The sequence below is a fragment of the Polyodon spathula genome, chromosome 9 (assembly GCF_017654505.1).
Source record: "Polyodon spathula isolate WHYD16114869_AA chromosome 9, ASM1765450v1, whole genome shotgun sequence".
Taxonomy (NCBI): domain Eukaryota; kingdom Metazoa; phylum Chordata; class Actinopteri; order Acipenseriformes; family Polyodontidae; genus Polyodon; species Polyodon spathula.
This window is the reverse complement of record NC_054542.1, coordinates 18,814,813-18,841,835: the sequence shown is the minus strand read 5'-3', so window position 1 is coordinate 18,841,835 and position 27,023 is coordinate 18,814,813. Positions and strand designations below refer to the sequence as shown.

Below are 27,023 nucleotides of genomic sequence, written 5' to 3'. Positions count from 1 at the left end.
GCGCTCCAGCCTCCGTTCCCCCGAGTCAGCGAGGGGGCTGCGAGCAGCAAGCCAAGGATATAGATAATAATTGGGCACACTAAATTGGGGAGAAAACCGGGGTAAAAAATTGGAGACGACTAAATTTATTTAAAAAAAAAAAAGTAAAATAAATAAATAAAAAAATAAAAGTCCTATAGTTGGCAATCTGTCTCATTGCAGAGGCTCGGATTTGCCTATAGACACTTCCTCTGAACAGAAACTGGACTACACCATTTTTACCGGGGCACTGTGGAGCCGTTTCGGCAGCATCCAACATCCTGGGCTGCTGTGAAACGAGCTCCATAGCACGACCAGGAAGCCAGGCAAAATCCTGCAAGAACTAGCATCCTCCACCGACGGAGTAACTAAAAAGGCAAATGCCCATATGCCTCTGTGGGTCTGTCATCAGGTGCAAGTGGTGTGGGGAACAAAGGGAATGTCCAAACAGTATTTCTCCAAATAATGGTCCATGTTTATTATAAGGAACACAGAGTCCACCCCTCTACCAGCAATGGTATTGGGGGGTACACGGTGGGCTTGCAAACCCAAAATAATAATAATAATAAACCAATGGACTCTGTCCTGCGTCCTCCATGCACAAAAGGGTGGATGCTCAATTGTGGTGCAAGTGAACGTGGTGCTGTGCAGGGAAGTGTTCAGGTGTGACTCTGTAGCAACAGCTCCGGAGTGCTCACTACTCCTCTGCAACACAAAACACACACGTAACAAAAAACAACAAACAATACAGGCTCCAGCCATCTGTTTACATTTGTCAGCCCAAGGTGGTGTACTGACGTAGCTGCTGCCCCTTTGTACCCACAAACTCCTCCCTGAAATCAACCTGTCGCCATGGTTTCTCTAATAGTCGTCCTGCAGCTGATTGTAATGAAGTCTTTCCAGGTACGTGCAACTATGCGCTCCCCCTAATATGGTCACCTTCCGGTTTCCACCTACCGTCAAGGCAGTCCATCTAGGAGGCAGCATACTACCATCCTTACACAGCGCCCTTTCTGGTTGGGACCAAGATTTATAACATTGATCCGTTCTCTCTTTATCACAGGGTCCAAGAGGAGTTTACAAGGAACCAGTTCCTGGATGACCTGGGCGCCGAGGAGCTGCGTGTCTAACCTACTCAAAGACGATACAAGAGGAACTGGAAATGGCAGCCAAGCGCAATTGGGCAGAAAAGGAGGACGATTCACGGTTTGTGAAGCCCAACCCTACGAGGGGAAAGTTGGCAGCGGCGTGCCTGCGTTGCCCTGGCTCCCAGAAATAGTAGCGCTTGTACAGACGCTCACCACCAGCAACTGTCAGCACTCCAGCTCCCAGAGCTGGCTCTGCTGGAACCCAAACAGCTGCTGGGAAACAACCCGGGGTTCATGTAGACGGAGTATCATGTGCCCACATCCAGGACCCCTGTAGGATTAACAGCGCCCAACTGCACAGGAACTCCCGCAGAAGCAACTGACGGCCCGTCCGCATACCACAACCAGCTGCCAAAACTAAGAGAGGATGAACAGCACAGCCAGAAGCAGCTGACAGCAGTCTGTGAACGATGATGGGGGCTATAACAGTGAGAAGTGTTAGATGTGTGGGTCGTCACTGAATAATAACGAGGCAGACACAGAGCATTGGGTGTTGACTCGCCGTACAGGTGCTAAGATTTTATTCAACACACGTGCTGACATTAGCGTACCAGCAATGGTAGCCCTAGTGTCAGATTTAATAAATAAAATAAAGCAAAATAAAATTAAAAATAAAAGTTTGCCCACAAGGTGAGTGCTAGCCTCATTAAAAGAGACATCCTACTCCAGAAACCTACTACACTATGAAACCCTCTCTATATTGTTTGGGATCAACATACCCTAAACTAAACTACTGGTGTTGCTCCCGAAGTCCTGGAACTATCTTGCAGTTGTAGGATTCCATAGTAGTTGTCCTGCAGAGTGGACGCTCTCCTCCTTGATGACAATAAAGCTGTGTAGCATGGCAGTGCACTTGCCTCGAGCTGTGGTACAGAGGCCTTTTGAGCTGTGCACAGCCTTCCAAGCATATGCTATGTAATGGCACGTGCAGTCCAGGATACTGGGGCTGTGCAGTTGTGGTCCAGCATAGGAGCTACAGTCTGCAGGGGTTGCCACAGACGGACCTCCATGGCTAAAATGAATGCGCCCCTGCACCAGCAGTGATCCTTGTTAAGGGATTCAAGGGACGAGAATTTGTTACATTATTGCTTCAGGCAATTTAAGGGGAACGTGAAAGCTCCTTGGCCAGTGTGTGGGGAAGCTTGCCATGAGTGTTGTGTGCATTTATTATCTACATAAAGAAGTGCTGTTCTGGACCAAAGCTACAGTGTCCAGTCTCGTCTGTTTTACTTCTTCTGCTGTTGGTACAAAGCTTGTATGCTACAATCTTTATTAGGTTTCAATTAGGTAGAAGTGTTTTAAGTCACATAAACAACCCCGTGTTGAATCAGTAAGAAAATAATCCACAATTCATAGTACCCTGATTTTGTCAGATCTTAGATGCTAAGAATGTCTGGGCTTGGTCAGTACTTGGATGAGAGACTTAAAGAAAAACTGGGTTGCTACTGGAAGTGGTGTTGGGAGACCAGTAATGGGCGTTCTTCCCTTTAGACCTGGAAAAATAAACCAATGCCCAGCATGGTGACAGGCTGCAGGAAGTGCTTTCTTTTGGATGAGATATTAAACCAAGGTCCTGACTACAGTACATGTCTATTCATTAAAGATACCACAGCACTATTCGAAGAGCAAAGGTGTTAATCCTGGTACCCTGGCTAAATAATCCAATTCAGACTTTCTCAAATCAGGCTTTCCTAAATTAATGGCTGCCACACATCACCCAAGTGGGTGCAGCATTTCAGTGGGGTTGAAGTGAGATCCTTCAGAATGAATAGCAGTATATGAATGTAATTATTATTACTCAAAACAGTGATTTATTTTTTACCAAAATAACACATGGTTGTTTATCCTGTATTGAAACTGGTCCACTGAAGGAAGCAGTTGTCAACTTGACTAGTACTTGAAATTATAGATGATAACACAACCCACAAGAACCATAACAAATGTAATACACAATGTAGTCATAAAGAAAGCTCTCCTCATATTGTTTCTAAATATATCTGTGTAAGTGACAGGCACATGAAGACTCTTCCCAAAAATCAACACTAATGCAATATGCATGTCTCACGAGACAGTAGTAGCAAGTTGTGAATCTTGGAAATGTCCCTGAGTATTTCTGTAACACTCTGAATACGTGTTTTCAAACTCAGGCCCAAATGAGTTTGTCTTGTCAATGCTTGTCAACTCTTTTGAGTCTGGGGTTACACCATGGTGCCTGTGTGTATGGCTACCCTCATTATTATAATATTTTTTACTCTGTGTAGCAATCAGCTTTTGATTTTGTGTTTAGAACACTTACGGTCACGTAAAAATACTTTAGTAAAAAATTCACCCAAACTTTCTTCCCACATCACTTTGGGAAGCATTTGTTACACCAATCTGTCTACATCCACTCTAACATAGCATCATCTCTTGCTGTAGTGCTGACAAGTGTTGTAGAGCCAGATAAGGGATGGCTCTTCACAATGTTGTCAATACAATGATTATTATTATTTTTTTTTTTAATAGAGAACAGTGTACCATGGCATCCATAATATAACATTAATATTGTAAACATAAATTTGACTATCAGCATTATGTAACACTACATAAACCACCTCATTCTCAGATTCTAGGTCCTACAAATTAATGCACGGTACATGGCAGGTACTCAAGTAAATGTTACATTGTATACACAGTGGAGATTCCAAATTGTGTGCTTTCTCAAAGATGTCTGTGCAAAAACAGACAAACCTTCAAACAATTAAATGTTGCATTCTTTACAGGTACATTTAAAATGATATCCAACAGAAGTCATGTTTTTTAGTGTGTTGTAGAGTAGAGCAATCTCTAGTTACCCATATAAAATGTTATTGGAATGCAGTTAGAGAATACCAGATTCAATGTAAAGCATATTCCAAATGAAAGGGTACCAATAAAATTGAACTGAATTAAACCTCAAAAAAACTTAACTTAAAAAGGAATGCATTAATAAACAGTATCTGAGTCTGCAGCCTCTAGCATGTATAAGCCTAAAGTCACATGACCTCAAAATGGCACATGCAGTCAATGTCTAAGACATTTAGCTTGCAGCATTGAACCCTGCCAATATGAAGTCACTGCCTCAAATGGTCTCCGAGATAAGAGGCATAAATAGTGTAGTGGCAGTAGCTTCGCTAAAAGAATCATAGAATAAAAAAATAAAAATAAAAAGTTGAATAATGCTCTGGTTAGATTAGTGTGAAAATGAGGAATGAGACTAATCTTAGGTGTAAAGGGTTTGAGTTACAAGGTTTGGGGGAGGGGGAGGGGTGTATTGAACTTTGTGAAATGAAGAAAAATAGGTTGAGTTGACTAAAATCCTAAATCACAGCAACAAAATCAAGACCAAGACAGATTTGGAAGTTGAGTGTAGAAAGATTCAGGGCAGAGGATCAGCAGTTCTGGGATAAGCTATTACAAACTGGACAAGCATTAATGGATCAAATACATTTCTATGTTTCTCTCATCGCCTAATGTAAAGGAAATGGTATCTCTGATTAAATTACTGGCAAGTTTGAAATAAAGAAAAATGTATATATGAAATGTATGCAGTCTGAATTGCAGTGGTAACACTGGTAAAGAAAAACAATCATCACAGAACAAAGTTGTGTACCAAGCATCAGAGAAAAGAACATGCAGCTATTTTTGCATTTGTATTATTTCTGTGGTCAATTGCATAACACCTTGTTAAATTTCTCCTCCTCCTCCTCCTCCTCCTCTAAAGTGTTTCTGGAGTTTAATGGTCACCAAAAGCAATTTCAATCACTATGATTCCCATAAAACAAAGTTGTATCACAGAATGCATATGTAAACCGAATTTCAAATATGGGATGGTATTTATCACCTAGAAATAAAGGTCACAAACAGGAAATATGGCAGCCTTGCACAGCAAATTAATGCAACATATATAATGAAATAGCTGAATACAGATTTACATAAAAAGCTGCTCACTTGAGATTTGCTGACTGTGTATCAGGTAGGAAAGGCATTTCAACAGTAAGTACACGGACACATTTCTTGCTGCAGTATAGATCAGTATTTTCACTGGCTTGAGTGGACCGAATCTGTAAAAAAAACTTGACAGAATTACAGAATACAGTTGTGTTTCCATAACACTGAAAGTACTAATTCTTTATCTTTAACGGTTTAAGAGATCAGCTGTTGAAAAATTGTCACTGAATTTCAAAACCATACAGGACTCTCCTTATGGGCATGATTAAATTAGAAACAGCAGTTAAACAATTTAAGAATTGACCTCTATGTTTCCAAAAAACACCCTCAAAAGGAAGATGTTCTCTCATAATAACACAGCATGAACAAAAAGTGTTCTAAATTTCTTTAATAGTGCTAAAGACTATATTGCATTATCCTTCTGGTATAAAGGATCCAGCAAAAAAAGAAAAGAAAAACAAAAGCCACATTTTCCTGCAAGAGAACCTTTTAAACACTGCAGTTGCTGCAACATTTAAATGTTCTTAACGGGGGCAGGGGGTTTGGTGGATTAGACATGGCACAGTCATTCAGATTCTGTAATAAATCAATAAATAATTAAAAAAAAGTCTTCCATGAGAGTATTTAGTTTGCTAAAATCACTATGTAGATAACAACCTTCTCCCTCACTTACAAAAAAAATATTTTTCAGAACAGAACCCAATCTGGGCATAATGCTACAGATGTGTGAGCTGAGGATCGTTTCATTGTGTGTACATGTTTTCCTAGTTCGCAGCATTTCATTTAATGCTGTATATTCCAGTATGACAAAGAGTCTTGAAGATTAATCTTCTTCATCTAATGAAGTGTCTCTCTCATCGTAAATGTCCCTTATTAAAAGAATGCGGGTAAGCAGGCTTTCCAAAGTGTTCCTGTCCAGGGATGTGGTGGTGTACCATAATGGACTATCCGGTGAACTGGAGCTTTCTGGCTTCATGTAAAACAAATCCATTCTCGGCTTAAGACTTTCAGGACTGCAAAAAGAAAAAATAAAATTAATAAAGTTCAGCTTCTGTGTAAATATGAAACCCACTAAAACACCAAGCATTAGTTATAAAATTTAAATAACCTTTCGAAAACATGTATAAAATAAAATGTATACAATGCCACTTGGTGGTGCAATGTTATAGATGTGGCATCTTCCTTAGCACACAATTATCACTACAATGCTGTAATTGTAGCAATGAATGTGGTCACTAGTAAACCAACTGCTAAGTTTTAGATCATATATAATTAATTTATACAATGTATAAAGAGTACTCATTTATCTGCAGATTTGTGTTCCCAAAGCAGTATTTTAACAGGATGTTTCTTACCACTTAGAGAGGTAGAGCTCATACAAGTAGCTTTCACGCTTTTTAGCAGGACACCAAGATAGACTTCCAGAGTTTCCTTCAGGCTCGTAATCAGGATCTTCATCATCTTTATGTTTTCTCTTTCTTGTTGCAGATTTATCTGGTAAATTATTTACATATACATTTAGTAAAAATCCAGTTAATATGCAAGTCACCACTGTTTTAAATATGTGCAAAACTACTGATTTAATAACATGTTATACTGTAGATAAGGACAATGGATCTTACCTAGATCTTCAGAAACAGAGTGTACTCGAATGCACACTGTACTCTCTTTTGTATGGGGATTCTTCCTCCATTGCCGAAATACATTCCCAAATGAAAGTCTTAAGTGCTGATCCACTGTTCTCAAGCCAAAATACTTAGTGTTAAAGTATACCAGAGTACTAAGCAAAACCATAGGGGAGTGTTCTCCAAACTGTTTACAGCTCCACAGATATTCTTCCTCAATTCTGCTGAAAGTTGAACCTAAAAATTAAAAAAAAAAAATTAAAACGTATAAACAAAAAAGCATTAAGATTTTTATTCGGTACAGTTCCTCTCTGTGTCGAATTATCTCCCAATAGTAAAGATTTTAATGGCTCTCAATACCAGTGTCTTCATCTTGTTTTAACTCTGCTGCTCTCTTTTTCTGCAGTAACCCAACAAATGAATGTGGAGTGTAACTGACATTTTTTATATTTGAGAAGTCAGAATGTACAGTGGTGACATGCAGTGTTTTTACTTGTATATGCAACATGCTTCCCATAAATAAATAACATTGTATTGCCACATTAAATGTAGGCATAACACATTAAATAACCATTTTAATTCCATTTAATTAATATAAAATAAAAATTAATTGAATGAATGAATGAAGTGCTGTATCAGTACGTACCATCTGGAAGCACACTTGGATGCCAGTCCTTCAAGATTTTGTTTAATTCCTGTCCAAACATCTGGTAATAAGGATCACTGAATATGTTGTCAGCTCTCCCATGTACATTCAGGTGCTACAGAACAAAAACACAGCAGTATGGCAAAACAAAACTCTTCTTTTACTTATAAAATATACACCTCCCCCCTCTCTAAAGATTTACAAAGACCATGGAGACATTCACCATAATTAGTGAGAACATCGCAAAGAAGCAGTCATTTGACCTTTCATAAAACAAAGGTATACTAGCTCTGCCACACAAACAATAAAAGAATACATTGATTAAAAGCTTTGATTAGTTCATTTGTCTCTGTGAAAAAAAAACAGAACACACCATGATTGTGTGTTAGTTTTTCAACACATTTCAAGTCTAAAATATTTCAAAAATTATTTAAAGCCACATTTGACATGCTGTGTCCTCATAATACAAATCAGTAATCATTGCAAATCATGATGTGAACAGCAGTGAAGTTTTAATCATTGGACACATTTTTATTTTTTAACAGTATGTTTAAGAAAAATATTAACATAAAACATAATTACAAAGAAGAAATATGTAAAAACTCTTGACCGGCCAAAGTGGATTCTCTTTTCCGAGATCATTCAGACACCATTCTTATTCTGACATTGTATCTGCTCCAGAGATTCTTCTAAGAAATTGAGCACTGGTTTCCTAAAATTCCACTTCAGTATTATCTTGTTGCCAGGGAATATAATAGTGATAAAGCCAATAAAATAATCTCCCTGTACTAGAAAGCAAGCTATTTATGTACAAGATGAGGCAGGGACCCTGCTTAAAGTAATATCATTAAGGCTTAAGTAACATTACATTTTCGGATCAAGCATTTTTCACAAATGTGTTGCAAATGTTAAAGACCAATTGTTTTCTGTTCTTTCATTGTAACTATTGTTGGAATAGACTGGAACACTGCAACTGAATAACTGTTCATTCATTTGCTGCCTGTTTCTCATTGCAATTAGTAACTGTATTAATATTAGTATACCAATTTAAGATGACAGGCAACAGCTAATTGTAATAATAAACAAGGCCATTTCATTTAACTACCTACTTATTCCAGCAGTAGTTACAATGAAAGAATAGAAAACAACTGGTATTTACTCAGTAAAACTGGATGACCACCATAAAATGACACAGTAATTACGTGGTTATTTGTGTACTATAATCTCAAGTGCTACCGAAAATTCTAATATTACAAAACAGAAACACACAACTTGTGTTTAAGGAGATCCTGAATTATTATGAATCAGTTGTCTTGTCAAAAATGTTCTACTTGCAAAAAAAAAGATAAATGACAAAAATGTTGGGAGTTAGGAAAACACAAAATATGTACTGTCAAATGATGACACATTCTTCGTATCAAAGAGGGTAAAATGGGGGTGAAAAGTTTCACTAAAGTTAAAAATGGAAATGTGCGACAATGCAACTAAAAAATCCACCACACCTTGGCCAATTTAAATAGGAGTCCCTTAACTCAAAGGTTGAGTGAAAAAAAATAGATACCAATCATTGGGTTATAGCATCTAAAATTACAATGTTTGAAAATTACCATCAGGAGTAAGAAAATGTTTTTCGTGTTTGCACTAAGGAAAATGTAATGACATGTTTCAACTACATCCACACTGAATCAAATACACAAAGCCATTCAGGAATGACTGTCAGAGTCAGCCACATCTGAAGAGTGGCTCTGCAGAGAAGACATTAATGAACCAATGGAAAATAAAAATGATTACACACTTGGGTAATCAGCAAATGTTCAAGTACACACAAATGTTTAAGTACAGTTTCCATTTCAGTTACCAACCTGTTGGATGCCAAGACAAAGATAATAAATGCTATCTGGTGAATAGCACTCCCTATTCGGCCTGCGAACCTCGTGGACAAAGCGTGATAACCCGTAGTTTAACTCTGCTGCTGTATGTGAAAGCAGATCCATTTTTAACCTTACTGGCTTTGCTGTAAGAACAAACAAAAAAAAGGTCTCAAATATTACGTATAACCACATTTGTTTTAGGTTTTTTTTTTTCTTTTCTGAAGGACAGCTAAATTTATATGAATGTTGGCATTTCTGTGAGGTAGTGAAAGCAGTGTAAATTTCTTCTAGTTGCAAAGACAATTACTGTATGTCAGTGCTCACCCGTTATAACGCGCCTCATTATGGTGCGGAATCGGTTAGAACACGGTAGGGTCGTGGCTCCCATTTGCTCCATAATGCCATTGCAGTAGCCCTTTCATACTCGTTATATGGAGGAACACAAATAGCACGGTCTTGTAACTATAGCTCCCCACTAGAGCGTAATAAAGGATGAGCACTGTATCTATATCTTAACATTAATTCATTTATTCATTCATTCTTGTTTTTTTATTACAGTTTATGAATATGAAGCCAAAGTAATAACTTCACACAAAAAATACTTACCGTGTTTAACTTCACCTTTTTGTTCTTTGTCCTTGTCAGCTTCATTTTGAGTTAAAATCCATTGCTTCCATGCATTAATCCCATAGGTAGACTTCATGGCAAATCCACTTTCTGGAGTGTCTAGTTTTCCAACCTGGGAATTGCTACATAAAACTGCTCCTCTTTTTCTTCCCTGCAAAACAGGTCAGGGATAACATTTTCATAACAAATTTCACCAGGCATGTAAGGAAAAGATCACTGACAAAAAGAGTGTCCTACTTATCATAGTGATTTCCTATTTGTTTTTCCAATCTGGTCAATCACAACGAATAGCAGAAAACAGTGGCCCGATACCTTCTTTTTTACTTGAGGTCGAGGCTTCTCTTCCTTTTCTTCGTTCTCTTCTCCCAAAACTTGAGGCAACATGAATGCAATTTCACTTTTAAGCTCTTCTGCAACTGGGCGAACAAAAAAATGCAAAACAATTTAGCAAAAAGACAAATATTCCCTTGACTTATTAAAATATGTAAAATTACACAGACCATAAAGCAATTGCTTTCACTCAGAGAGAGTTGAAAATTAATGCAACTAGTTTCAACACATTGTCTGTGTTTGTTTTGGGATGACATATTTGACCACCAGTCAGGAGTGTTTACATGTGTTAAACATATACGGGTAAAAGCATGGTGGAACTAACTTCATAAAATGTTACATTTGAATTCTCCTGTTAACATTTTTGAGCAGACATGCAAGTGTGTATTGAAACATAATACAGCTATATTTAATCTTGCGCAATTTAATTTTTTATATATTATACAAATATTGACTGGAGTTGATGTTCATTCTTGGTGGAAAACTATGGCATCAAGGGTGACTGATATTACATGGAGGTCAAAAGTTAAAAACACCTGTTGATATTGGTTTTATTTAGCCTACAGAAAAGAAAAAAGGGACAACAGTTTAGAACATATGCAAATTTTCATTCAGAGAAAATCTGTTGAGTGAAACAAAACATTTATATACAATAACTATAATTTATAAAGAAACAAACAAATCTACCAAATTTCTGAAAGCAAATTTTTAAACATATTAATTACATTTGATACTAGGTTACAAATAATACCTTTTGCAAAATCAGTTTCCAAGTCCAGTTCAGGTTCATATAAATTATCTGTTGAAGTTGACATCACTTCCTCCCCAGTGCCATCCACTTCACTCTTTGCATCTTTACATATATATATATATATAAAAATGAAAAGTACACAGTGAATTAGACATACTCCAGGCTAGTAACATATTTTCCAGTTTTTGTTTCCTTTGCACCTTTCCTTCAAACCGAAATTTAACATTTTTTGTGGGATATTTTGGAATGACACTATACTGTTATGGCCTTGAGGTAAAAATCAATGAAGCATTTAAAGAACAATAATTACAAATTGAAAGATAAATTACAGTTCTTTGATTTGGTACCACAAATTACTTCTAGACTTGCATACATATATAACTTATTGTTAAGAATGATGTACTAAAATAATTACAAACAAACCAAAACTATTCACTTAAACTTTATGGACCCACAACAGTTCCCTTAAATCAATAAAACACCAACAATTTCTGGTGAAATATTGGTACGTGGAGTAGGTCCACGTGTTCTCCATGCAAGATGTGTACCCAACAATCATGGCCATACTTCCTACTGAATCTTACTAGGCCATTCCATAACAACATGTCACTCTAAACACCGTTATTGCATGAATTAACAAAACTAGTAACCTAGTGAGAGTTTATTGGAGAACTACACTTTTCAAAATACAGCTCAGTGGATCGGTGGTTCAGAAGCTAAGCTTGAAACTTGATTTGGCGTAGATTTTTTGAAAATATTAATATTAAATTAAGTTTCCATACTGATGACATTTAACATTGACCCTGAAAAACATTCCTGACTGATTTACTACGATAAACTGTTATCTGTCAGTTGGCTTCTCCACCTTGGAGCTGTAAACATACCATCAGAATTCTTAACCAATTTACTCAGCATTGCTTTCTACTATTGAAGAAAACAGTCTGTAAAGGTGCATGATGAGGTATTGCAAAAACTGCCAAGGAAAAGTGCAAATAACATTCTTATGTAACTCCTTGATCTGCAATATGAAGTTCTGTATAAAACAGTGGGTTGCAACAGACAAGACTATGCTATTCAGCTAAAGAATCTGCATATGAATTTAATGGAGACACTGCAGCAGATGTGGAAGCAACATGACCACATTGCAAAATCACAAAGCCAGTATCTCTAACCCCTCAATAATGACCACCTAAGGAAACTATAGTAACCTGTAGGATCTGTTTTATTAGAAAACGAAAATGTGTTTCAGCACTCTGAGACAGCGCTGTGTTGAAATGACTCTTAGGCATTCTGCTTGTCTTGGAATGACACACATTTATTACTTCACACACATACCTGTAGACAAGGTTCTGGGATAACTAATACTTGCATAATCTTGTTTCTCATCAGCCTCAGCTATCATTTCTGCCATTGCCAAAATATCGGCTTCTAGGGGATCTGAAGGAATCTTTGCCCTTAACTCGTCTATGGTCTGCACAATCTTTTCTGCACTATCCAGTGTTGTTGGTAGAAACACTGGAACAGGAACCTGTTAAATAAAAGCATTAATGTATAAATGTTTTTTTAGGTAGTGAAAACAGTAGGATTATTATTAAAAATGTATTCCTGTGTACTATTTAAAATACACTAGGGATGCAACAACTAGTGAATTTTGCTGGTCAAGTAGTTAACTAATTGATAATTCCCTATCAAGTACAAAATGCAACCATTACTTTAGGATAAATAACCTTTAAGACCCAGATAACCTGAATAAGATATATCAAAGCTGCATGTCGGAGCCTGTGACGCAGTTGTGCCCGCCCACGAGGGCATAACTGGACTGCAGACACAGATCTCATCTTGATTTTTCCTTTCATTCGAACCAGACGGTAGAGACTACGAACAGGTAAGTATCAAGTTTCTTATATCTGCTTATTCGCTTGTGTAATTACACCAATTAAGGCGTTGAATTGTTACGTGTTTTTAGTAATTGTTACTTACACATATTGTGTACTCAGCCTGTTGTTTCGTTAAGTCCCATCGCTCCTTCCCTGGGATCGAACAACCTTAAGGTCGGCTGCTTTGTGCTCTCTCTCAGGCTGCGAGCTTCGATTTGAAGTAAAAAAAAAAAAAAAAAAAAAAAAAAAAAGTTTTGTTTGTTGTTACGAAAAATATATACTTTTAATTGTAATCGTGTTTACTGTTTTGTGTGAAAGCCTGTTTTTCATGTGTGTAATTTTTTTGTTTTTCACAGAAACGTGAACACAGCTGCTTACGCACACTTCGGGTTAGACTGCTTACCGTTTCTCCCACAGTGTCTTGTTGCTGCATTAGTTCTGCTTGCAGAATTATTGTGAAGGCAGTTAGCAAGCTTTATTCAGTTTTCAGACACTTTGGGTTGGCCAGAAGCGCTATAGGTGGGCATCCCTATAGATCACCCCCTTGGTAACTGTACGTCCAGACCTGCTCCCGTTCCTGCCGGTACACTGAACAATGAAGGGGATTACCATCCTGGGCTGTCACTGGGCTCAGCTGTGCTTCGGATCGGACTGCTCGCATCCCCTCCCGCAGTGTTTCGTTGCTGCCCTGGTCTCTGCTTGCAGTACTATTGGGAAGGCTGTCAGGGCTCTGACAGCAGGCTTCCCCCACTCTTAGGGCTGTGTTGGCTGTCTGACGCTATACAGGTGGGCACAGCTATATACTAAGTCTGCAGTAACTGTGGGTCGCAGACCAACCCCGTTTCTGACCCAGTACACGTACAGAACGAGGTTACCGCAACGGGGTACTACTGAACCAAACTGTACTGAAGGTAACGTACCAGGTGTACCACTGAACCGTACAGGTTTCGTGGGTACGGTACAGTACCGTACTAGTGCTCAGGCACCATGCGGGTACTGAACCAATTGGTTCATATCACTGTTTGCTCTGTTCAACCTCGGTTCATCACCGCTCAGATTTGGTTCAACGTTGGTACTTTGGTTTAAACAGTGATACCATTCCTGATCCACTGCTCCACCTGCCCCTGCTATTCCTTTGGAGAAACAAAGGGCAGAGCACAGGCTGTCAGCAAGACTTATCTACTTTCCATCACTGCCTCTGAGGAGATGGGTGATCCAGAGTTACCCTCTGAGGAGGTAGACTGAGCGCAGTGCCAGTGGGTCACTTTTCTCTGTTGGCTACTGAAACCTTACAACTTCCATGGCCTATTGATGAGATACGGAAGCAGTCCATTTTTGAGGACGAGCATACTCCCTCTCATATGCCCCCCTCCCCATGCATCTGGATTTTCTTTGAGGCACACTCATCCTGGGGTCACTTGGCTACAGCTCTGGCTGTTTCCCAGTCCATGAGGACTTTGTATAGCATTTATAACGCAGAGAAACTCGCCATGCCATTGTGGCAGCCCAACCCATCGAACCTGTGGCTCAGAGTCTGGCCCGTGAACGGCAACATTTGAGCAGTCTGGGGCTTTCTAATGTGGTCATTGACACTTTTCAGAATCAGCGTCCATGTATTCACAGTATGGGAACAAGTGGGACGTTCTTCAGACGTGGTGCCTGCCTAGGGTTTTTACTAGGGTTTTTACTACACGACCTGTCCCATGGCAGTTACACTTTAATTTTTGCAGGACCTGTTTGAGGGGAAATCCCCCTCTATATTAAATTTGGCAGCTATTTCAGACTGTCATATCAAAACTGATTTGCGTCTCTCCAGGGCCTCAATTAAAAAAAAAGGCTTGCCGGTTTCGGTCACCTATGAAGAACATTGTTCCTCGCTGTAACGTGGTGCTCGAGGCTTTCTTGCTTGCAATCATGTCCACTAAGCGGGTGGGTGAAATGCAAACATTTGATTGTGAAAGCCTGGTTAATTTTTGCAGGAGCCAGGACAAAGGTTAGGCTTCGTATCAATCCTGCTTTTTTGCTGAAAACCATCTCAGCATTCCACAATAATCAGTCTGTGGAACTGGAGGCTTTTCATTCTGCCTCCTTTCCAGGTCTGACAGGGAGCAACAGCTCCACATATATTATGTGGGCAAAACATAGTTGGAGGCAGTCTGAAAAGTTTTTTGCCTGTTATTGGGCGAAGTCCCATGGTAAAGCCCAGTCTAAGCAAAGGCTAACCAAATTGATTGCAGACAGGCAAGATTGCCTATGAGCCAACTTGCCATACCCTTGGTGGAATGAGCAGTGAGCTCATTGCAATGGAATGGTGTGGGCCACTCCCCATACTTTTATTTTAGAGTGAACTATTATTACTTGTATTTATTTTCCCCAATGTGGAATGTCCAATTATGTTTTTTGTCCTCACCGCAGTGAGTCCCCACACAGCACAGACGTTCTGAGGGCGTGTGAACATCCTCCGATCTCACAAGCCTAAAGCCAGGTGGGCGGGATACTGATCCCATGAACAGCAAATCAGCCCTGCCTCTTATCTACTCTGAATGTGCTTGGTGTCTCGCTGTTGCGCAATAAGGAGAAGCAATCCCTGCCAGTTTCCCATTCCACTCCACGGGAGCGTCAGAGCCAATGCGACGCTCCCGTCGGGGTTCCCAGCAAAGTTCGGCCTCTTTGCACAGCCTGGAGGTGAATTGGCGGCATCCGAACTATGTGACTCATCCTGACCTCCCAGCGGCAGTGTTTAACTGGATGAGCCACTCGGGGACACACTTACGCGGTTTTAGCGACTGAATGTCATGGATCCACAAAACCCTGGTTTTGGAATGAGTGTTAAGGGTGGCTTCAAGATCAACCCTTACAATGTAAACATAGAGGTGAGTTCTCCCTCAATTTCTTAGCCCTAGCTACTTGTACTGGGGTTCCTAATGGTAACGCGCAAGATGGACTTTGACTTAGCCTTGTAGCATTCCAGTTGGTCTGCAATATTGCCTTGAGACAGCTTTGGTATTTCTACCCATTAGGTTACATTTCATATTTGATAGGGAACATTAGGTTATTATCATAACTCTGGTTCCCTGAAATAGAAATGTAACCATTAACCTTCAAGGTTGCTGCGTTCATGATTGCAGCAGCCTTGAAGGAAAAATAATGACAACGTCTGTGTCTGCAATCCAGTTATGCCCTCGGGAGCAGCCAAGACTGCATCACAGGCTCCGACATGCACCTTTGATAGATCTTATTCAGGTTATCAGGGTCTTTAGGATAATACCTATTAGGTAATGGTATTTTCTATTTCAGGGAACCAGTGTTATGATAATAACCTAACGATACATATTATACAGACATATTAATTGCAGTACATGCTTCCCTTTCCCTTAATTGAGAACACCCTATAATGTAAAGCACATGTATCTGCCAAGACATGCTAGATGCATATATCCACCACCAGTCAGACAGACCACAACCAAAAATTACATTTTACATTTTTAAAGCGGTATAAAAAATTTATTGACTATTCACTGTGTAAAGAGAATTATCGCACTCATGATAAGAAAGTCCTTCCCCATTTATTAAACTTTTAAAATGAGCCATTACAGTAATTTAGAATCGGCTATAGACTATACTAACAGGCTATCACATCTCAGTATGTTTAGTTCTTCCACTACAATTAAACTATTACTAGCTACCCACTGTACAAAACAGAGGCCTCTGATAAGACACTTTCTCTCTCTCATCTCAATTATTTTCCATTTCTTTTTAGAGCTTTACCAGCATACTGAAAAGTTTTTCTACTTTGTGTAACTGACTTATTTACTGCATTTTTGTCAAGTTCTCCACAAAAAGTTACAAACTCTATTGTGCTTTCTAGCTGGGGTCCTACAAAAATTAGAACAACTAGTGTATTAGATGTTGCAACTCAAACTTATTTTTAAGCAAAACACAACAAAAATAATAAATACTTACTGGAACAGGTAAAGCCAATGGAACCGGTGTATTCTGGCTATACAAATGAACAGGTACTGGGATATACACTGGTACAGGGATGGGAACTGGAACATACTTAGTCTTTACCTCTTCCTCTGTAACAAAATAGAACAACCTCAATAAACATTTGGAAATAAAGCAAACTAATAAAACTGGAAAGTATGTTAAGAATGGAAATGTACTCAGCTTAAACAACTTACCTGTCTGACATGATTTTGTCTGCATGTGTGGTTTACAGTATGTTGCTTTTGTCATTGTCAAAGGTTTGCAGAGTATAGACTTATTCTTCATATCCTTTAATGGAGAAGTGGAATGAGAGGACACAGACGAGGTGTGATGCAATATCTAATACAAAAGAAACAAGTGTCATTAACATACATCCCATGCCACAGCTGTAAATTCAAACGTTAGAGCTGTCATTATGACCATGACATTACAACAGTATGTACTGAATAAAACTCAATACAAATTAGCAGTGAAATGGTAAATTACAATTTGATAAGCAATTCTCCAGATATATTCTAGATTGCAAGTGTGACATGGAGACATATGGATGGACAGAGAAATCCACATATTACATATCCTCAAAATCTGATATTCAATAACTTATGCTAAATAACATTAATACCAGTTTTCATGACAACTGGATAAGTGGTTCTCCCGATATATACTTGAAAATATGAAGTGTGACAAGCGCTCTAGGTAAGCTGTGTAAAGAGTGTTTTACGTATTAAAAAAAATATGAACACATGATATTTAAAATTTTGCAATTATGCTGCATAGCATGTTATCAAGCTTCTTGTACTACTTTGGTTCCCAGCGTCTCAATGGTCATGCGGTAGCTAGAGAAATGAAGGGACAGCATGTAACCTGCTGGGAATTGGAATTGGAATTCTGTGATTGATTCCACTCACTTGCAATTCGTGTTTGTGACTGGTGAAAAGCGACTGGATTCTATATTTTGGATTCTGGAGTCCCCCTTAGCCTAACCTACCAATGTACCTCGTCTATCTGTGAACCACATTTTTGGAAGGTAAATCTATATAATAAATACAATAGTTTGTGTTTGGAGTCAGGAGGCTTTATATTGCAATAGCAAGGTGATCAATCAGAAATAAAATATTATTGTTTCTTTAGAACTATATAGTATGTGCATGGAGGTTGTAGTTAATGCATACCTCATAGGTTAGCACTAATGTACGTAGAGTATTTATTGAAAGTACCCATTACTTCAAGGTAATGTTGAATTTTAGTCACCCAAAATACATTTCTAATTCAGTCTAAATTGGAGAGTAAATTACTGAATGACCGAAAACCTGGATCTGGAGCACCAAGTGTGACATATGCACAGACCTAAGATCACCTGCACTATATGCGCTTTGTAGGGAATTTCATTCCCAGTAGGGGATAATAAATAAAATCATATTACTAAATAAAGTACAGAATTTACATTTGTTTCTTTAGCATACTGTGAGAGGCATAACTTTTACTCAATCGTAAATATGAGAATTGTTTTCCTTTGTTCTCATAACTCTCTTTATTAGTTAAAGACATCAAATATGAGTCAGTCACTCTGCTACTTGGTGCTCCTGCAATAAATAAAGAAATAAAGAAACCATCCTTCAAGGAGTGCAGAACGTCCCAGTCTAAAAACTACATTCCACTTTAAAGTTATAGCAATTCAGCTGATCACCATTTGTTAGTCTTGACTCTGTAAAGCCTGATAAATTATTGTCAACATGAACTCAAAAATACTTACTGTAGTCTTTGATCCTGTTTGATTTCCTTGACCTGCAAAATAAATCAAATTAGAAAATAGATCAGAGATTTCCTTTTAGCCGATTGGTCAATATGAGTGCATTAATCTCTGGTAAAGGACCTTGAACATTATCTTACAAATTAAGTTTAATCACTGTTCCAAATCAATCCGCCCATAAATACTGTATTCATTTATTTTACCTTTTTTCCTTAATGAAAGGAAGTCACTGTTCTTGTACACATTCTCCGAATGTTGTCTGTCAATGTACACCAAGTCAACTTTCTCGCTGTCCTATACGTTTATTTAAATTTAGTATAGCAAATAGTTTAAAAAAATAAATAAAATAAAAACAGAGAACAGTGTTTGCTGTCTACAGCAATACAGTAAGCACAGCAACTAGTCTCTGTTTTGAATGACGAGTTGAAGAACACAAAACAAATGGATGCAGTCTGATTACTTTGAGCAACTTTATTTCCGCATATCATAACATAACAACATAGGCACGGTGCACTCTTCTCTAACAATGCTAGTAAGGAGGTTTAGAATAAACTTTATGAACAAGTTACTGAACAAACAGCATGAAAAGCATTAACACATAGACTACTCGATATTTTGAATTACTGAAGTTATTTTATTTGTTTTATTTCACTAGTAAATTTTAGACCTAACAGTAGCATAAATATTGAAACTTACACAAATACATGAACGTGCACTCAAAAATCAGAATAAAGTAAAAAGTTACTGGTACTTTTATTTCTTTAAATGTTTTACAAACAGTTCACAAACCATGTTCACTTTTGTGTACAAGGTACCTCAACTGAAGAACAACTCCATATAAGTAGAAGATTTTTTCTTTAGTATTGAGGTGTTGTTATTTAGGTTATTGGAAATACCCATGACGCAACATAGTTCACTGCTGGGATATTGAAGTCTGAAGGCTGCAGATCAGATGGAATTCTAAGCAAATCACATTATTCATGGAACAATAAGGAAAATATTTGTATTCAGCAGCAACAAAAACTAGTGCTGCATAAAATCTTGACAAAAACAAAAAAACTTTAAATATTATTGCTTTTTAACATATCCATTTTCTAATAGCAATAGGACTGTCTGATAAGGCCCTTCTCGTTATGTTAAATGCCCCTGCCTCGGGAAATTTAATGGCACAAGGTGGGCCTCAATCCACTTCCTAAATGTTACTGTGTACATTTTACAACACCATAAACTACGTTAAACATTTGTGGAAATAAAAAAGTACTGTATACTACCTAGCTATCTTTCTGAAAATTAGGACAAAAATCAAAAGTACTGAAAGCATACCAAAGCACATATTTTCAGGGCCTCTCTGGGTGGACATGTTGGGTACATTCTGTTGACAGTAAAAGCGCAACAAGCACTGCTGATCACAGAAGCGTTTCATTTCTGCCCGCCACTGCACCGACTCTGTAAGGTGCCCCTGGACTTTGCAACAGTCACACCGAGCAGCCTGAAAGCAAGACCAGCAGCATAAATGAACAACTCAATACATTTATTATCAATACATTAATTAAATCAGCATTAGAGTTAACCATTAGAACATCCCTCTTCCTGTTACATAACTTATTAGTCTTCCTTCTGTAACTCTGCAGAGCATGTCTGATATTCATCAGATTTTCACAAAGTACATTGGTCTAAGCTGAAAATATGTCCAGCAGTGCCAAACAGAAACCTGTAATACTGTACATTCCCACATTTTTTTTAGAAGGCAATATTTAGTTTTACATCTTAAATCACAGTATTGCTGCACCATTACCAAAAACACATGCTCTGCACCAGTGTTTTTTAACCTTTTCAACTCAAGTACCAGTGTTTCCAGCAGGGACCACCAGGTGTATCAATAACTATGTGCAATCTTAAATGGCTGTTTAAACCGAGACCTACCCCATTACAACCAGGTTTGTTGCGTCTGTACTCACTTGTTTGTTGACTCATTCTGCTAAATGAATTGCAGTCATCAGCTGCTCATGACTCAGCATGTTTATATTTTAAATATTTTGCAAGTGTGTATGGCATTGGTGATACAGTTGTAATACGGGAAAGAGCATGCTGCAGCTCACATGTGCAACGTTAGTAAGTCCTGACACCATGTAACACAGACAGCGCTTATGATTACATGTTAGTTTATTTTTCAGTAAAAACAAGTTTAAACTAGTGAGTTTGTGTTGCTATATTTACACTATTAAATATACTACAGTAAGAACATGGTCATGTTTTTTTAATATATTTTCATTTGCACAATGCAAGAGCTAAATTTTGTGAATGTCATGTTTTTTTTGTTTTTTTTTACTGCAATCAAGTTATCTGCAGTACATTTCAGTTTTGATTCCCTTCATTTTTTTTTTTTTCTCAGCAGTACGATTCCTAAATACAGTGCCAAGTATTTATGTGCCTTTTGCTTTCACATTTCTTAAAATGGACAGTTTGAGAAATAAACTTTGTTTTCACTGCAACAGTTGACCCTGCTTTAGTACTCTTACACACTACATTACTGTTTTTCATTTTGGTAACAGTACTCTTAAAAATGACCGTTCCTGTTTCTTTGGCTGAAGAGATATTATCAGCTCATCATCTAATTGTGGAATCTGCTGCACAATTAAATCATCCTTGAACTCCTGACGGTACACAATGTAACTAAATCTATTATATCTGGGATTCAAGATTAAAGAAATCTGTTAGTATCAACTCAAAACTTTATTTAGGCCTAGCGAAAGATAATGTTGGTTTATTGGCGTTCACAAAGATAAAATCTTTCAGCTTTGTACAGTAACCTTTTCACTTCCCCTTTTTATTTAATTGTTGAGTTTTTGCTGCATTACAGTCCTTCATTAATTATTTTCTTTATTTTAAGTTTCCAGGGCATTTTGTTAATGGCACATGTGCAACAAATAAAACGTAAGTGTATTTTCACAAACTTTTTTGTTGTCGCATTTGCAACCATTTTAATCGCAGTCTGCAGTCCTGCATCCTAATTTCTCAGTGATTCAGTGGTGCAAAGAGATTGATTCATTACGATGGTACGACTGAGGGAGTATTGTGGTTGAGGAATCATATTGTCATAAAGAACAACTGCCAGTGTATTCCAGTTGCAAGCCTGTCATGTACCAGTACTGGTACACGTACCACAGAATGAAAACCACTGCTCTACACATTAACTGTTGTAGAAATTGGCAACATCAAACTGTAAGACACACATTCAAATTGCAAGAAATATTCACAAGAAATATACAAAGCATTTAAGAAATTGAGTGGGGCTTGGATGGAAAAAGCCATGTTCACACTTGCACAAAAGTTCACAAAAGTTCTGTAATTGCACTGTGCGTGCGCTGAGGTTGCGAGGATGCTGCATGCGTTTCATAAAGCAAGTGCAGTTGCTTGCGCTCGCTCTTTTGTGATCTGCAATGAGTGAAATCACTAACTCTGTAATCAATTTTAAAGGCACAGTGACCAATTACGGAAATACACAACGGCAGGTTTGCAAAGTTTTTTTTTTTTTTTTTTTTTAAAGAAAATATGATACAATTATTGAAACGGCAGGTCGACACAAATCTGTTGTATTTGGCAAGTTTTCTGGAAGTTTTAGTCACGAAGAAAACTAAAGTTGCAGATCACTGCTGCAGTAAACACATTACAAAAACATACTAACCTTATTATACCAATCTGTAAACTTCTTGGAGCAGGCTTCACTGCAAAAGTCTCTTATAACACCCCCAATTTCTTTTGTTGCAGCCCTCTTACACATCTGGGAGCAGTAGTTGCAACTTACACATTTCAGGCCTAAACGTCTTGCAAATTCCTGCTTAAACAGCAGCTTGCACCCTGCAAAATTATTGAACCCATTAATAAGGTGGTCCAAAAAAATGTGGAAGTTGAACTATTGAAGTTAAAAGTACAGCAAAGGGCTGGCAGATTTCATGAACAGCAATTCTATTTTAAAGATAGGACAGGCAGTGTAAATCATACATTGATAACAGCACTCCATCTAGCGGTCAAACAAAGTACATTTTAAAAGTATAGCATCAGATACAAATAATATACTACATACAGACAAATAGGCATAGTCTTACTGTATATACACATTTAAGAGTTGACAGATAGACAGATATAGATATGCATTCAGTACAACTTTACTGTATTTTTAGTTCAAACAAACTATTTTTTAAATAAAATTCAAATAGTCAAAATACAGAGCTAGCACCTGAGGCAAAAAGCAATGCATAGGGTCTTTCCTGACTTACCCTCACTACAGAAAGGTTTCTTAACTCCTGAGAATTTCACGGTTTCATGAAGAGTCTTCTCTTCTTGACAGTATTCACAGTATGTAACAATACAGTGCAGCTTTTTGTAGTCTTCACAACAGGTCTTACTGCAAAACTGGTACACTTTATCCTAAAAGAGTGACAAGACAATTTCAAATGACCACTACTATTCAGATTAGACCCATTAACATGACTTGGGCCACTCTTTGACCTAAAAAACCATGGTATGAAAGGTCTCCAAAGGCAAACACACACAAGGACAGGATTTATTACTTTATAAATTTCTGCTCTTAATTTCTGATCTTAACCAATTTATTTTAACACTTTTGTAACTTACCTCCCATTCCAGTGTTTCCGGTTTAACACTGAATAATCCTTTACAATAATTACATTTTAAATGGATATCATGCTGGGGAGGTGTAGTCTGTCCATTTGTTGAAGACTGGACACCAATTGCCTATCAAATAAAATCAGAATTTAAATGTGGGTTTAAATGGAAAAAGAAATTGCATTTAAAAAAAAAAAAAAAAAAAACACACAATGGGAAAAGGATTATCAAACAAAGGGGGGGAACTGTCAATTGTAAGTCACCCCAGATAAGGACGTCCGCTAAGAAATAAATAATAATAATAATAATAATAATAATAATACAACAAGCTCACATCCTCATTTGAAATGTTTTGCTACTGCCTTTTTAGTCACAAAAAGAAAACCTTAAATGGTGCTTTAGAATTCTGATGCAACAAACACACACAAAATATATATTTTTTTTCATGTATCTACACATCCTACCCCACAACTTCCAAGTGAAAAAAATCTTCTAGAAGTGTAGAAAATTAATTAAAAATAAAAACAACTGAAATAGCTTGGTTGGATAGGTGTCCACCCCCCTTGTAATAGCAATCCTAATTTAGCTCAAGGATAACCAATCACCTTCAAAATCACACACCAAGTTAAGTGGCCTCCACCTGTGTTAAATTGTAGTGATCCACATGATTTCAGGATAAATTCAACAGTTCCTGTAGGTTCCCTCTGTTGGGTGGTGCATTTCAAAGCAAAGACTCAACCATGAGCACCAAGGCGCTTTCAAAAGAACTCCAGGACAAAGTTTTTGAAAGGCACAGATCAGGGGATGGGTATAAAAAAATATCAGAAGGCCTTGACTATCCCTTGGAGCATGGTCAAGACAATTACTAAGAAGTGGAAGGTGTATGGAACCACCAAGACCCTGCCTACATCAGGCTGTCCCTCCAAACTGGATGACCGAGCAAGAAGGAGACTGATCACAGAGGCTACCAAGAGGCCAATGGCAACTTTGCAAGAGCTACATGCTTTTATGGCCAAGACTGGTCAAAGTGTGCATGTGACAACAATATCCCAAGCACTCCACAAATCTGGCCTGTATGGTAGGGAGGCAAGAAGGAAGCCATTACTCAAGAAAGCCCACCTTGAATCCCGTTTGAAGTATGCAAAAAAACACTCAGGATATTTTGTAGCCATGCTAAAAGTTTTGTGGTCCGACAAAACAAACTGAACTTTTTGGCCTAGATGCAACGCAAAGAACACCATCCCTACTGTGAAGCACGGTGGTGGGGATGTTATGGGGATGTTTCTCATTGGCAGGGACAGAGGCACTTGTCAGGATAGAAGAGAAAATGAATGAGCAAAGTACAGAGAAGTCCTTGAGGAAAACCTGCTGCCCTCTGCAAGAAAGCTGACACTGGAATGGAAGTTCACCTTTCAGCATGACAACAACCCAATGCACGCAACCAAAGCTACACTGGAGTAGCTAAGGAACAAAAAAGTAAATGTCCTTGAGTGGCCCAGTCAGAGCCCCGACCTAAATCCAATCGAAAATTTGTGGCATGACTTGAAGATTGATGTCCATCAACGCTCCCCAAGGAACTTGACAGAGTTTGAATGATTTGTAAAGAAGAATGGTCAAATATTGCCAAATCTAAGTGTGCAAATTTGGTAGAAACCTATCCCAACAGACTCACAGCTGTAATTGCTGCCGAAGGTGCTTCCATCAAGTATTTACTCAGGGGGGTGGAGACTTATCCAATTATGATCTTTCTGTTTTGTATTTTTAATATATATTTTTTTTCTCAAATTTTTTTTCCCTTAAAACGTGTGGAGTTGGTGTGTAGACAAGTGAAAAAAAATTTAAATTTAAATTTCATTTAAATGCATGAAACTCTGAGGCACTGACACAACAAAAAGTTCAAGGGGGTGTAGACTTTCTATAGGCACTATATATATATATATATATATATATATATATACACACACACACATACATATACACACACACACACACACAGATGAAGGTTATATTTGCATCCTGTGCCATTTGAAGAAAAAGGCATAATCGCACAGTAGTGACGGAAAAATGACATTCTAAGATTATACTTGACCACTTTCAAACAAAATGTTTCGATCCTGACGGTCTCTTAGTTTATGATGTTGCAGAAACCCCAAGATTGAATTATTTTCCTGTAAGTCACTGAAGCTCACTATTAGTCTATCTATATCTAGCTCTGTATGTATCCCACATCAACGCACGATATCTCATGTGGAATATTTATAGATTTGAAACTTTCTGATGCTGTCATACAATTTAATGTAATTTGACAAGCAAACACTTTAGACTCAAGCATCCCAACACATTTAAATAAAACAGGATTACCTGAAATTTAGCCACACAGTCAGAGCTGCAGAAGTTATACAGCTTCCCATCGGGCATTGTGGCTTGAAATTGAGGTAATGCACTTCTTTTACAAAAATGGCAAGTCGGTGCTGTACCTAAGACAAAGACACTGTAAGCTGCTGAGGACACTACTATCTGGAATATAAGATTTGTTGGTACACCCAATTAATATTAAATCACAAAAGCAGCCTTTGCTTGTTTATTTATTTTATTTTTTTTTAACAAAGGTTATTTTACATATAAAATCACAGATTTACTTATACCAATTGTTTAGTTTAAAAAAACAAATCTTTAATTACCTCTGTCACATTGAAAAAGACAATCAAGAGCAGCTTTTACAAAATGTAATTCACAGAACCCCTAGAATTAATTTGTGTTGAACAGTTATTTACAATTCGTGTTCACAATTGCACTTACAAATTGAATTACCAGCCAGACTGTCACAAAAAAGGGTAGCAGGAGTGTAACTAGGCCAGTATTTTATCTTACCAGACAGAACCTTGGAATGTTTGTATTCACAGCCTTTAACAGGTGGTTGGATACAATATATTAATTTCATTAAGAGCGCCTTATATAAAAATGAAACCTGTGTGATGCAGGACTGAAATGCACCCAAAAAAACCCCACATAGCAGTACTGGTTAAAACACACAATGTATTCATTGAAAGAAATTATTGCATTTGACTTACCAATACCTGCAGGTCTGGAGTTCTTTGACTTGTGCGAGTTCATGCATGCTGTTGAACAGTATGGCTCCATGTTGCCATTGGGTCCTATGCAATGAGTAATGTCAAAAAATCTACATGGAGTTCTGCATCCAGTGCAGCATGTTATTTTGCCATGTGCCTAAAAATTGTGCATAAAGAAATACATTTTAAATTAATAAAAACAATTTCCAATGAAAATTGAATTTATAGCTTTCTCCATTGGGACTGAGGCTCAGCAGACTTGAACAAGGTCATAGTGAGTTTAGTGCAACCTCTAGGCACCTACAGTATCCACTTGATTGTACTGCCTGAGGATCTTTAAGGAACTTCACAATCACCCACATGATCTGATGTAGAATTTGACACTACAATTAGCAGTCCAAACAATGTTCTTACCTGTTTATAATCCTTGACACAGTTTTGGCAACAAAATCTTTTCCGCTGTCCATCAATTATAAGGAAATGGTTAGCTGCTGATTTTGTCTGCAGATGCTCCCCACATTGCTCACAGCAATTCATAATAAGGCCGTTTGCCATCCGGTATCTGTTAAAGCAGTGATCGCTGCAGATCTTATGTGTGACATTTTTGAAGCTAACTTCATGGCGAATCTTAAAAAGGAAAGATAAAACAATCAAGTAACAAAAACAAAAAATAACTAAATATGCTAGCTGTGAGATTTGTAAAATCCTTTATTTTGTTGTGATG

General features: G+C 37.8%; 1 protein-coding gene across 3 annotated transcripts in view; it reads right to left on the bottom strand.

Annotated features, from left to right (window-relative positions):
• Positions 1–492: 492 nt before the first annotated feature.
• The window catches only part of zmym2 (zinc finger, MYM-type 2), a 51,403-nt gene continuing 24,872 nt past the window's right edge, over positions 493–27,023 (bottom strand). For 2 of the 3 annotated variants that reach the window (XM_041258804.1, XM_041258803.1), the window contains exons 5-23: positions 26,714–26,926; positions 26,300–26,456; positions 25,590–25,705; positions 23,238–23,357; positions 22,880–23,030; positions 22,288–22,460; positions 19,926–20,091; positions 18,606–18,637; positions 17,047–17,191; positions 16,826–16,941; positions 12,321–12,513; positions 10,986–11,087; positions 10,217–10,320; positions 9,884–10,055; positions 9,269–9,420; positions 7,407–7,521; positions 6,758–6,997; positions 6,491–6,629; positions 493–6,148 (exon numbers count right to left, since the gene is read on the bottom strand). In XM_041258804.1, coding sequence (XP_041114738.1) covers positions 5,959–6,148; positions 6,491–6,629; positions 6,758–6,997; positions 7,407–7,521; positions 9,269–9,420; positions 9,884–10,055; positions 10,217–10,320; positions 10,986–11,087; positions 12,321–12,513; positions 16,826–16,941; positions 17,047–17,191; positions 18,606–18,637; positions 19,926–20,091; positions 22,288–22,460; positions 22,880–23,030; positions 23,238–23,357; positions 25,590–25,705; positions 26,300–26,456; positions 26,714–26,926 — 2,796 coding nt within the window. In that variant the 3' untranslated portion in view covers positions 493–5,958. The remainder of the gene's footprint in view (positions 6,149–6,490; positions 6,630–6,757; positions 6,998–7,406; positions 7,522–9,268; positions 9,421–9,883; positions 10,056–10,216; positions 10,321–10,985; positions 11,088–12,320; positions 12,514–16,825; positions 16,942–17,046; positions 17,192–18,605; positions 18,638–19,925; positions 20,092–22,287; positions 22,461–22,879; positions 23,031–23,237; positions 23,358–25,589; positions 25,706–26,299; positions 26,457–26,713; positions 26,927–27,023) is intronic. The other variant, XM_041258805.1, reaches the window with a different exon arrangement.